This window comes from Heterocephalus glaber, unplaced genomic scaffold (assembly GCF_053883595.1).
Source record: "Heterocephalus glaber isolate CG9 unplaced genomic scaffold, H.glaber_assembly_v1.0 deba00001497, whole genome shotgun sequence".
Classification (NCBI taxonomy): domain Eukaryota; kingdom Metazoa; phylum Chordata; class Mammalia; order Rodentia; family Bathyergidae; genus Heterocephalus; species Heterocephalus glaber.
Window position 1 is genome coordinate 11,066,674 of NW_028258320.1, and position 13,327 is coordinate 11,080,000.

At 49.5% G+C, this 13,327-nt stretch overlaps 1 protein-coding gene across 28 annotated transcripts in view; it reads left to right on the forward strand.

Moving 5' to 3' along the window:
• The first annotated feature begins 244 nt into the window (after nt 1-244).
• The window catches only part of Kcnma1 (potassium calcium-activated channel subfamily M alpha 1), a 732,631-nt gene continuing 719,548 nt past the window's right edge, over nt 245-13,327 (forward strand). For 13 of the 28 annotated variants that reach the window (XM_004846343.3, XM_004846363.3, XM_021259662.2 and 10 more), the window contains exon 1: nt 247-769. In XM_004846343.3, the coding sequence (XP_004846400.1) occupies nt 407-769 (363 nt within the window). In that variant the 5' untranslated portion in view covers nt 247-406. Of the gene's footprint in view, nt 770-13,327 lie in introns of all 28 variants that reach the window. The other 15 variants (XM_004846341.3, XM_004846342.3, XM_004846347.3 and 12 more) reach the window with 3 other exon arrangements.

A 13,327-nucleotide genomic window follows, 5' to 3' on the forward strand; every position in this document is an offset into this window, starting at 1 on the left:
GGCGCCGAGGGCTGCCGGGCCCGCGCGCGGAGCCGGGGCGGCCCGAGGCGGCGGCGCAGACCCCTGGCGCGGGCGGCCCGCGGCGCCCCCTGGCTCTCGGCGCGCGCTCGCGCTCGCTCGGGGAGCTCGGGGAGCGGGCCGGGGCGGGGGAGCCACCCGCGCGCTCCGGCCCCCTCCCCCCGGCGGGCCGGCGGCCGGGGGAGGGCGGGCGGCGCGGCTGGCTGTATATATCCCCGCGCACCCCGCCAGGTCGCGCACGGCGCCCCAGCCCAGCGCCTCCCTGCCCCCTCCCCGCGCTCCGCGGCGGCCGCGGTGGCAGCAACATGGCTGTGGATGGGTGTTCGGGGTGGCGCTGGCGGCGGGAGGAGCTCCCCCGTGCCCCTGCGCCGGCCGCCCGCTGCTAGCTATGGCAAATGGTGGCGACGGCAGCGGTGGCGACAGTAGTAGCAGCGGCGGCGACGGCAGCGGAGGCAGCGGTCTTAGAATGAGCAGCAATATCCACGCGAACCATCTCAGCCTAGACGCGTCCTCCTCCTCTTCCTCCTCCTCCTCCTCTTCCTCCTCGTCCTCGGTCCACGAGCCCAAGATGGATGCGCTCATCATCCCGGTGACCATGGAGGTGCCGTGCGACAGCCGGGGCCAGCGCATGTGGTGGGCTTTCCTGGCCTCCTCCATGGTGACTTTCTTCGGGGGCCTCTTCATCATCTTGCTCTGGCGGACGCTCAAGTACCTGTGGACCGTTTGCTGTCACTGCGGGGGCAAGACTAAGGTAACGCGCGCCGGGACCCGGGCGCCCGTCCCCCGCGCCCGCCGCAGCCCACTCCTCGGCCCGCGCGCCGCCCGCGTCCCAGCCGCCTTCCCCGCGCCGGCCTCCCTGCCCTCTGCGCTCCCTGCGCTTCGGTTGGCGCGGCGGGCGGCGCGCGGGGGTCGAGGACTTGCCCCCTGCCGGTGCGCGCCAGGACCCGGACGCCCGTCCCGTCCCCTTGTTTATTGTAGGGTTGTTGACGGTGGCGGCTGGGACGGGGTGGGAGACGCGCGCCTTTCGGGTGTCGTGGTGCGGGGCGAGGAGAGCCACCCCCGCCGGGATGGAGGAAGCTGGGGCCGCGCTGACCTGCCGAGGCCAAGCTCCTCGCGGAGGGTGAAGGGAACGCGGCAGCCCACACTTCAGGAACCTGTTGGGGAGATGAGTTCGTGGGGTTCGAAAGAAGGGAAGGTCCTTTAGGCAAGGGAGAGAATCTTTTGAGCTAGGGAATCCCTTGGGAGGACCATGGCCACAGAAAGTGGTGTTCCTTAGCGGGGGAGGGCGAGAGAAAGTTGGGGAGATCCACCCCAGAATTGGAAGCAACCCACGGGGCTGCCACTTGAGGGACACGGCGAGGTGACAATTCTGATGCTACCTCCCACTCCATCCCTTAGATTTTCTTATAGCGCATACTCCACCCCAAGTTCTTTGGCCGCCTGTGTACTCTCGCCCCCCAAGGCCACCCACTTTAGGTCCCCGGAAATGCCACCAGCCGCGCGGAGCTGGAGCTGGGGCGTGGGGGCGAGCTGAGTCGGTGGAGACCGCGGTGTTTCTGAGGGGCCCCTTCCTGGCTGATGCCGCCTCGGGCTATTCCTGGCTCAGACACCCACCAGTACCGAGGCTCGAGGCTCCCAACACCTTAGATGTATGGTTGCTAGGCAGGCCGACTGGTCTTCGGCCATGTCCCTTGAGATGTCCCTCTCTGCCATCCGCCAGTGGCTAGAGGTGGGCGACGAGGGAAAGAGAATTGTGTTTGATAGAAAGCTGCAGAATAAAAAAGAAAGAACTGGCAAAAAGGGATGGAGCTGCTTCTTTTTGAGTGAGGGCTTCATAGCACCCACATTTTGTGAGGGTGGGATGTGTAGGGGAAGAGAGGGCCAGGCAGATGCGCATCGCAGTCCCACGTGCTTACACCTTTCCTGGTAAAGTTAATCCCAGGACCCCTCCAACTTTACAGGCTGCAACTTGTAGCAGCCTCCTGGGCACTAAGGGAAGACATTGGGGAGCCAGGGGCTCGGGGTGAAGGCTGACGATAAAAAGCAAGGGTGAGCTGGAGTGCTTTCCCTTGGTCATTAATTATACATCGAGTTGGGTGCTGGAGCTCAGCTCTGTTTTGTGGCAGCGCATTTGTATTTTGGAAAATGCTAGTGTGTCGGAATAAGGGAGAAAAATAAAAACCATTATTATCTTCTTTCTCCTCTTGCTTCTCTGGAGGGCTCCGGATGTTGCTAGCCACCTTTGTTTGAAGTTACCTTCTGGGTGATAGAGGTTCCCCCTTACTCATCAAGGAGGACCCTACCTTCCACAGAAGCCCTCTATGAAGAAAGCTTCTAACCACAGTCCCTGGGATACTCCAGCCTGCTCATCTCTTAACAGCGAGCTTATTCATAGAGCCTTTTTATTCACACATTCTGTCTCTGCCACCTCCCCTACAGGCTTCAATCCTGGGATTTTTTCCCCCCTTTACTGGGATTCTGCAGCTGTCCTTAAGGGGAAAGGTAGCTGACTGTTGCAGGCATTTAAAATATTTTCTAGATGGCTTGATTTTGGTGAACTTTTTAACAATCTCCTGTTTTCCCGGAACTGGGCAATTTTGATCATAATGAAAACTTTTCTTTTCAGTGAGTCAAAATAGGATGTGGTGGTTTTGTGATCCTGGGGTTTTAAACACAGCTTCTAAAATGTCTTTTCTCTGGGGGGGAAAACATAAATGCCACTGCAGTGCTTATCGTGAGATGCTCATCAGACAGTTCACAGAAAGAATCTCTTTCCTGAGTGATGACCAAGCATAACTTCTGTTAGTTTTCTACAGAAAGTAGGTTTTTGGCAATGGTCATTAGAAAAAAACAATCTGTAAATATGTGGCGATCTTTTGTAGCTCTAAGACCAGCTGAGTGTATGTAGCTGGAAGTTTCTATAAGGAATCAGGCTGGGATGCGAGATGATTGTGGTTAATTGAAAAGAAGTGAAGCCAACACAGAATGAGCTCAAGTTATTTTTGATATTGTGAGTTCATTTTAGAGCATGCCCCCAGAATCTCTTAATACCTGCCTCTTGATTTCTTTATCTAAACCGCCTGTAGCTGGGTCATTATAACCAGTGATAGTAAGTCAGGCCTTTTATAAGCTTTTCCTCCTACCCTTGAGGTCTACATTCTTTTCCCAATTTTTTTTTGGGGGGGGTCTTTCATTCTCTTTTTTTTTTTTTTCTGATACTGGGGATTGAACTCAGGACCTTGTGCTTGCCAGGCAGGCGCGGTGCCACTGAGCTAAATCCCCGGCCCTAGACCTTCATTCTTTTTACTTTCCAAGTATTTGGGAGTTTTGTCCTGACCTGCAGAAGAAAGTGTTTGGCTCCAGTCGAGCACTATTATTTTAGTTCTAGCTTTCCTGAGCAAACCTTAGCTGCCTTTCTGCAGAGTCCGACCATCCTGAGACATGTTCACGAACACCCTCACCCTCACCCTCTTCTAGACCCACGCTGGTTTGAGCACGAACTGGCATCCTGCCTTTTAAACATCGGAGACTCCGGGCAGAGAGAAGTCTCAGCAGGGAGCTCTGAAATCACACGTATGTGGTCTAGGACTGCACCATTGTTTTTGATCAGAGGGGCCCGGGACTGTTGATGTCATAAGGAGCCTCTGGCTCAGTACCTTTAGCCTCCAAATAGCATAGAGCCAGTGACTTTAGTATGTACTTTTGAAAAGAATGGAATGTGGAGTTTTTTTTTAAGGAAGTAAAGAAAAAAAAACTTACTGTGTTTTCTCTTGGGTGAGAACTTGGGCGCAATCATTCTAGTACCGTGTTCTGTGCTGTACTTTTTCACAGTGTTTTCTTTTTCCCTGTTGGATTTCATCAGTGCTCTCTGTTCTCTTGGCCTTGACATTTTAAGGTCCAGTCCAGCCTCAGACTGTAGTGAACAGAGAGCTGCTGTGTTTTGTGGCTGCGCATTTGTGTTTGGCAAAACACTGGCAAGCCTGAATAAGGACACAACTTTGAAGAAGTTGTTTAACCTCTCTGGTGTGTCTTTCCTTGTGTGTAAAACGTGAGGGTTGGAATCTGCACATTCCCGTGTACCTTCCGGCTCTGGGATTTCACCTGGGGTAAAGTTTCTAGTTTAGCAGCCCCTTTAGGAACTCAGCCTTGGACCTAGTTATGTGTCTCTAGCCTTCTTCTGCTCGCCTTCTAGCATGCAGCCTACTTCCCCATGAATGTCTGGGAAAACTGAGGTCAGCGTCCTGATGGAGCGGGTTTGCTGTGGGGCTTGTTGTTCTCCATTTGAGCTGCTGTCCTTGTAGGAGCTTGGGCTTGATCAAGGATGGTCTGGCTGTAATGAATTATTGAGGTGTTGTCTCCATGGCTGTGTCTGAGAAAACAACGCATTTTCTCTATCGGGCTCGTGACTAATATAAATATCAGATCCCATTACGGCTTGGTAATTACCCTGGGTCTGGCCAGGCACATTCAGTCAAGGTTGCGGCTTTGGTGCCTTGGATCTCTTGATTCCAGATTGGCCTTGGTGCCTCATCTCTCCCGTCCTGTCCCGGGATCGGCCACACCGGATGACCTTCAGATAGTCCTTTGTGATGAGATCACTTGGGATGGCCTTGGAGAAGTTCTCAGGTCCCAGTCACGAGAGCACCAGCTGGTCTGCCCTTGTTGCCCTGTGCTTCTTGCTCCTGGCTCACTTGATGGAAAGGCACCCGTTAGTACACCACAGACCACAGTCAGACCGACCCAAGGCCACGGCTGGCACTCACGTCCATGAGCCAGGCATCTGTGGCTGGCAGTCAGGTTAAGCCTTGATGTTCTCATTTGTCAAAGGAGCATGAAGATGCTTTGTAGGATTCTTACAAGGAGTGTTGGCAATAATGGGTATATAGTGCCCAGCAAATGGCTGGCACTTAGCAGGCCTCTTGTAAGTGGGAGCTACCTTAGCTCTCAAAGAATTGAATTTATGTTCTCTTTGATTCATTAAACTATGGCCCCTGAAGGGCCCAGTCTATAAGTAATAGAATTTCGGAGCCTGTAGGAGCCTGTAGACCTTCAAGTCTACTGTTATAATTCAAACAGTCCGTGCCAGTCTGACTGAGGATTGGGGTGCTGGCTCTTGGCTGTTGCAAGGTGGGATGAGAAGGATGGGCGGCCTAGAAAGCTCTTTGGATGAGGACCCAGCAGGATGGTTGAGGTGTTGATGGTGGGGTTGCTGGGGCCTGGAGCTTTATCGCTAGCATTTGGTGGGTGGATGCGGCCGTCCTGCATCTGTACCCTTGAGAAGGGACAAATTCCGTTCTTATTATCTAAGTCCAGAGCTCCCAAACTTGTGCCTCCAACAATGTGAGTCTCTTGGTGCCATCTATCCAGGCCAGCTTTTCCTTGGCAACCCCTGGAGACGTGTTGCCTATGTGGGTCCACAGAGCGCTTGCCCTTGGCGTTATCTTGGGAAAAATCAAGAGTGAGGTCATGGCTGAACCTCCCCTTGGAGAGTCACATCACAGGCCTGGAGAAGTCTTGCTGGTAGAGAACTGGGCTAAACTGCCTTGGTTTTGGGCACTTTTGCCCAGCCTTGACTCCGGCAAGGGGTTTTGTGGTTTGTGCCTCAGTTTCCTAATCTACAGATTAGGGGTCCTAATAGGGAGCAGCTGACTGGAGTAGGTACTCTTGCCAGCACCACTGGAGAGCATTTCCTAGGAGGAACCTGGGACCCATATTTCTCTTTGCTAGCGTTGGGCAGGGCTTGGTTCTGGGTGCCTTGAGGACCTGACTAGGAGGAAGGGAAGAACTACCATACTATTTGGCTAGGGAAAAAGGATGCTAAGGGCAAGGCGGAGAGGTCCTGTCTTTGTCTTGCTGCTGTCTTCTTCCCTGGATAGGGACATTCATTGGGCTCCTGGTAGCAGGAAGTGTTTGCTTTTGGTGTCTCTTGTCTAGGCCACAGAAAGGCCAGTGCTGAAGCAGTGCAGTTGGCAGTGGATGGCAATGCCAGGACCTCCTTCCCAAAGTGGGTAGCAGGGGTGTCCCAGGTCACAGTGGCGGTGGCCTTGCTAATCCAAGAATCGCAGCAGCTAACACCACCTCCCAGGACTTCAAAGCCGCAGAGCCCCTGGAGGGATGCCTCTGTGGTTCTGGTGACAGAGCCCCATTTGTGCTGTGATGCTGTGGCCTGGGGTCCCTGTGGTGAACACTGGGCCTCACAGAGACATCCTAGGGGCCAGGCACGGCCAAGCCTCCCGTGCCTGTGGAGCAGATCACTGGTGTCTCCCTCTTTCGAAAACCTCTTGGTGGGTGGTGCTTTGGTGCTGGGCACACAGAAAAGACTCAGGCCACCCTCCCACCCTCCACCTGGAGGCAGCATTCTGAACAGAAGGCCCAAGGAATGTTCTGTTGGGGTAGCAGAACTTTACTGCCAAGGCCTCCAGAAAGCATGTAGCTCCTGGGCTTTTCAAACCTTAGTATCTGCACGAATCACCTTGCATGGGGGCTGTTGAAAGGCAGGGTCTGATTCCAAAGGTCAGGCAGCCCACCCCAGGGTCTGCATTTCTGGCACATCCCGGGCTATGTTGAGGCTGTGCAGGGTGCACTTAGAGTGGCAAGGGTTTGGTCTCTACCCACACTGCAGGCAGCCCATCCCAAAGATGTGTGTATTCTGGAAGATGGAAACTCCCAGACAGCCAGGGTGGGAGAGCAGGAGCGGGAAGGCCGGTCGTGATTGAGGCTGTCAGAACAGCATTTTGGAGTTTATAGGGTGTGGTCTGTGAGTTGCCCATCAGTATGCAAGGCTACCCCTCATGCCACTTGGTCACGCTGTGAGGGGTGCGTCTTCCCAAAGTCCAGCAGGGCAATGCAGCCAAACCACTGTCTTGCAGAATTAAAGGCTGGGGGAGTAGCAGGGGTTGTGTGGTGTGGTGTGTGGATGCTTCAGGAGGTCAGCTGGGAGCCACTCCCGCTGGAGTGTTTGAGGTCAGCAAAACTGCCAGCCTGATTTTCCCCAGGGCCTGGGTGGGCCTTCCCAGATGGAGGTCCCAGCTCCAAAGGGACCTGACCATTGATTGGTGTGTGTGTGTGTGTGTGTGAGAGAGAGAGAGAGAGAGAGAGTCCTCCCTTGCACTTCCCGAGAATTCCAGCAGACGACAGTGAAAGCAGCGTCTTTTCTCACCATAGCAAGGTTCTTCACAGCTCAGACTCTCAGGGACTTTTCTCCTTACGATGCTCTTTTTCTGTTGTTCTGTTGTCAAAAGGGAAGATTCATCCCCTTTGCTTTATCCCCCAAGCATCTTTTGTAAGTAAAATGAAGAAGGACTTAGTATAAGCCCTGCACATAGTAGGTCCTCAAATAAATGTTCTGGTTACTGTGATTCCGGTTGCTTTTGCTGTGTATTACATGCATGCTGTACTGCAGAAATGGAGCTAAGAGCTAGAGACAAAATACTGAAGATGTAATCCTGACTGCGTCCTAATTTGGACCTTGGCTTGCCGGTGAGCAGGGATAAAAGCCCTTCTTTTCTTACCGGGTATGGACCCATCATGGACATCTCCGTGAAGGCAGGAACTGAATGTGGGAACACAAGCATGCTCATGGGTGGGGAGCCACTTTCTGGTGAGCTGGGGCTGTTTGGCCTCTGATGGATGCAAATCTTTTTTCTGCTTTCTTTTTTTTGGAGGAGGGGGAGATTAATTTGTCAGATTCTCTGAGAGAAAGGGTTGGGCTTAGTTTGGTGACAAAATGATGCTTGACTCATTCCTAGACATGACTTATTCATGCCACCCTAGCCTGTCTTGGCCAGGGAGTGACCAGGATTTAGTTCACGCGGGGTGGCTGTTTGTGAGGTAGATGAGGGATATAGGGGGCCGGAAGGGCAGTTTCAGAAGAATGTCTGCTTTAAGAGGGAATTTGCTTTGTGTTTGGCATTATTTGGTAATTGTCTTTGGCACATTATGTCTAATTGCTAATTTGGAGATGTAATTGGCACTCCAGGGCCAGAATGGATATACTTTACGTCCTCAAGCCCAGCCTGGGAATCATCTCCCCGTAAGATCTCATTACCTGTATGAGTAATGCTTCCTTACATGGCCAAAGCTGAAATTATTTAAAACATCTCATTTACTTTCTATTCTTCTTTTTTCTTCCCCACTGCTGAAGATCAAACCCAGGGCCTTGTGCATGCTAAACACGTACTCTACTACTGAGCTGTACCCCAGCCCCCCTTTCTGTTCTTTAATGCTGCTTCTTTGGCTTCCTTGCAAGTTTTCCTGGGTTCCTAGATCTGGTTGACTCTGATCACTTTCAAACTAATTAGCAGGAAAGTCTGTATTCTTCCTGTCTCTTCATCCTTTCCTTTCCTTTGTACCTTAGTGTTCTCATCCTGAGGGGTTCTGGGGAGCCCTGGTGTCATTTGTCATTTAGTTTTGGTTGGAATGCTTCCATTTTGAGAAGAAGCAATGGAAGGAAACCCTACATAGTTCTCCTGATGATTAGAGTTTACTTTTGCTTGAAGAGGAGGAATTTTATCTTTTTTTAGATTTGTGACTTGACATAAAATTTGTTTCTGTCTGTTACCTGCTGATGCCTGGGACCATGGTATCTTTTGCAAAAGAGTTTGTAAGGCAAGATTTCTAGTCACATTCTCGCCAAGATTGCTTCTAACTACACAAAACTGTCCCGCCACCATGGGCCTCCATTTTGACAGTCATTGGAAGACAGATCGCTCGAATACCTGGATGGCGATTGCAAGTCAAGAATTACAGTTGAGAATTTGCCTTATTTTCCTGCTTGTTTGTCCCTCTTAGAGACTGGGCCAGACTCTCTTCCTCTTCTTGGAAGTAAATGTAGAACTGGGGGCTGGGGGTAGAGAGCAGCTTCTGAAGTTTGCAAGTGAATGGGCCTAAATTGGGCCTTGATGTACCAAGTTCATCAGCATGCGGAATTAGAAACCATGGTGGTGGCAGGGGACTTTAGGCCCCCAGGTCCTACTTCCTCCCTGGTGCTGGAAGCTTCATACCATGGCCTAAGGAAGCTGGGGGTTTGTGATCTCCTGAGGCTACCATTCTGTTGGGGATGAGGCCACTTTATAATGAACCGCAGCGGGGACCTTTCTCATTTCTCTTTGCTTCTGGTCCTTTTCCGGCACACAGAACAGGACTCGGTGGGTATGATACATTTCCAACTCTCAGTCCAGGCCAACAAGGTATGGAGCAGCTGGCTGGTGTTGCGATATCGAATGACCTTCACTGGTGTCACTCCTAAAAAGGCAGCCTTCCCTCTCTGACGGTTCCACTGGTCCTACCTTCACCTGAGATGGTGAGATGGTGAGGTGGTGAGGTGTCCCCTGCCTCTTTCCCACAGCTTGACAAATGGCTCTTCCTGCCTGTTGGTTCTTGAAGTTGCCCTCTGAGATCTTTTCAATCTTCTTGCAAGTTGTGGGTAGGGATTTCTGGCCATCCCTGGGTCATAATGTCACCTCCTTATCAGTAGCCCATCTTCTATATTTCCAAAATTTAATTTCCTTTGTAGTTTAGCTCTGGGCCTGGCCAAAGACAGATGTAATTTTGGAGCCATGCCAAGAATCCAGATGTAGGGTGTTCATCTTCTGTTGAGGAGGTTGGAGCCGGAATGTGCTTTTTAGGCTCTTTTGAGCCCCAAGGAGAGAGAACAATGATCTTGAACCTCATTTGACCTCATTTGAATACACCTGCTCCTTAGGACCAAAGGTTTCCCTTTTCCAGCTCCTCATTTCTTCTCTTCTGGGGCTCCTGTGTACTACTGCTGCCACTACCTGTATTTTGCTGAAAGAAAGAAAGCAGTGAAGAAACCACAACATATAGGAGAAAGTGAGGGAGGGTTGGGGGCTGGAGGGAAATGGTCCTCCAAGAAAGACAGATTTCTCTTCTGGGAGTTAGAGGTTAGATAAATATATAATTGGACAGATTTTGTTTTTAGTCCTTTTACCTTTCTCTGGATGAGAAATCATATGATTTCACCTCCAAGGAGTGAAGCACTATATAAAGACCAGTAGGCAGAATGATTTCACTTTGGGAAAGTTTTAGTTTTTCAAAGAAAAAGTTGTGGCTTATCTTCTGGTAGCATGGGGCTGGCGTGAGGTCTTGTGGCCCAGATATTACAGATCATAAACTCTGTAGGGATCTTTGTCAACTGTTATGTGACAGCAGGAGAATTTGGAAGAAGCTACTGTGTTCATCTTGTTTTCCTTTTGGTGGCTTTGGAAAGGGGAGAAAATGGGTGTCCAGTGATGGTCAATGGAGAGTCAGAGATGAAGGTCCTAAGGCTTGGAGGAGAAGTTTGGAAGAAGAAAGGACTTACCCAGTTGCTGGGCGTTTTTACGGCCAACATTACCTGGCAGGAGCTTTACACACTGTTTTTCTCCTTTGTGCATCAGGGAGTACTTTCTTCCCCATGCTTGGAGGAATTGTGTGAGCTGCCCGTGCATTACAGCCATTTCTCCTTGGATTGTGGCAGCCGCAGCCAATCAGGTGATAGATTCTTGAAAAGTACAGGAATGATGTCTGTGGCTGAACACACAAGAGAACTCAGTGCTCTTAAAAAAGAAATCCATTTCTTAAATTCATTTGCAACCTATTTTCCCCCTAAGCTTTATTTTTCAACTTCAGTGTTTTACATTTCTTAATCCTGAGTGTGCTATATGTTCATGATAGAAGATATAGGCTGAGCAGAAACACTAAAAAGAAAAAGGACATTTCACATTTGTTAGGATGGCTACTATAATGATAATAATAAAAAACCCCCTAGAAAATCACAAGTGTTGGTGGAAATGTAAATTGGAGCCTTCCTGCATTTTTGGTGGGAATGCAAAATGGTACAGACATTATGGAAAACAGTATGGAGCTTTAAAAAAACTAAAAATTGAATTATCATATGATCCAGCGATTCCACTTCTGGTTATACATAACAAAAGTTAAAAGCAGGGACTTGAATGATATTTGTACACTCACGTTCAGAGCAGTGTTATTCCCAGTAGCCAAAGTTGGAAGCCACTCAAGTATCTACCAGCAAATGTGTAGATAAACAAAACACAGTAGGTCCATACAGTGGGATATTGTTCTACTTTAAGAAGGAAGGACATTCTGACACATGGGTGGTACAGCCTTGAGGATATTAGATTAAATGAAATAAGCCTAATTCCAAAGGAGGAATTCCACTTACCTGAGGTACCTACAATAGTCAAACTCAGAAACAGAAACCAGAAAGGTGGTCGTGGTGGGGGTGGGGAGGAGTGCGGTATCACTTGATGGGTACAGAGTTTCATTTTTGCAGGATGAGGAGCTCCGGAATTTGGTTGCACAACAGTGTGAATATATTTAACACCACTCATCTGTACAGTGGAAAATGGGTAAGACAGTAGGCTTTCTGTTATGTGTATTTTTGCCAAAATTAAAAACAGTAAGTTTTTGTTTTTTGGAAGGAAAAAAGTCCCTCCAGAATCCCCCTGTCCTAGAGATGAGCGCCATTGTCTTTGGGCCCATTTTCTTCCCTGCTACATTCTTCATGGTGGTTCATAGTCTTTCTCGAGGGCTCTCAGACCCTCAGGGACCCTCGGCTGGCCTTGAGGGTTAGATGTTTCCACACCGGTGGCAGAAGAGCCATCTGAGCAACCCTCTTTCTGCCCATGTTCTGTTTTATTGGCTCTTATTTTAAAAATATTTATTTACTTATTTATTTTTGGAACTAGGGGATGGAACCCAGGGCCTTGTGCTTGCTGGACAGCACCCCCACCCAAGCCTGGACATAGAGACTGCTGAATTTGGGATTTTGACACATGACGTAGAAGTAGCTGTAGTGTCTCAGATAAGCCATTGTCTCTCAGCCTGGGTTTTCTCCTATATGAAAAGCTTTAATGATTTCAGTATGAAGCCATTTCTTTCTTTTTTTTTTTTTTTGGTACCGGGGATCAAACTTGGGACCTTGCACTTGCGAGGCAGGTGGCAGAACCACTGGGCTAAATTCCCGGTCCTGAAGCCATTTCTTAAATCAGATTTCAAAGTTCTCATTTTCACTTTTAAAGAGCCAAAGATTCAGTCATTCAAGGTAGTGGATCCAGGGAGCAGTTTTTGTTCTACTGTAAATCACAAGAGTAGAATTTGACTCACGTGTCGCCAGAACTTCAATATTGACATGGATGAGGTGACATATTTAAGAAATTATAATCCGAGGACATAGGTCCCCATTGGTTATATCAGACTTGTCATTTAACAAAAACCCTTGGAGGTAGGTTTTTTGCGACTCTGCTGTAACTTCTAATGACATAGCCACACCACCACTGCAGTTTTCTTTTTAATTTTTTGATGTGGGAGGGGGAGTTGAAGACATCTCAGATTATAGACTGTAGGCAGGGCATGATGATAGGCTGGCTTTTTTGAGGTTAGGCATAAAAAGAAGCATCTGATTAAAGAGGAGCCCATGCAGATCAGCTTACTTTGATGTTTTCCCCCAACTCGCCCCTAACTTAGCCCCAAAGGCAGCCTGGAAGCTACAATGTTCCTCTCAGCCCTGCTCCCTGCAGTATTCCAGTCCCCAAAGCAGGGATAGGATTACCGTGGTCTCTATGACAAAGGAGTAAGTGTCTGGAGAGATGGTCTCAAACACTCAGTGCCCTCGGAAATAAAATGCACCCCCACAACTGGAGGCAGCCAGCACACCAGAACTTACTGGAATAGCTCTCCTAGGTTACATAATAATCCATTTGATTATGCTACCAGGGCCACGTATGAAATTTTAACTTGTCACAGCTAAATTATGCTAACACTACGCAGAGCCACAGAGTACCAAGTAGCTTTGGGGTGTTGTTAAACCAGTTGGTGCTTGGGTAGGGCCGGATACAGCCCAGCCCCCCCGCCCCCCGAACTCGCTCATGCTTTAGATTCTTCTGCATGGTAGGCGAACCTTTATTGAGGAGTCCAAAGAGCCTCCAAGTATTTCTTACCAAATAAATGAAACATTTATAGACAGTAGTAATTGCAACTACGGAACTGAATACGTGATTTATGGACATGAGCCAGATGTGACAGGTTCTGAAAACTCTGGGAACCTTTTCATTTCCCAGTGACAGGCAGTGCGAGCGCTATATTTTTAATTGATCCCTTCTTTAACTCAGCAGCTGAAATGTTATCATGCAAATCTCTCCCGAGTTGCATGGAAACTAATAAAATCACGAAGGTTTCTATTTGTACTCTGCGAACACAGACTGTAATGAAACTGAAAAGCTATCTCGGGGGATGATGCTATTTAAACTCAAGGCACGGCTTTCAGAGGATTCTAGTGGGGAAATAGAAA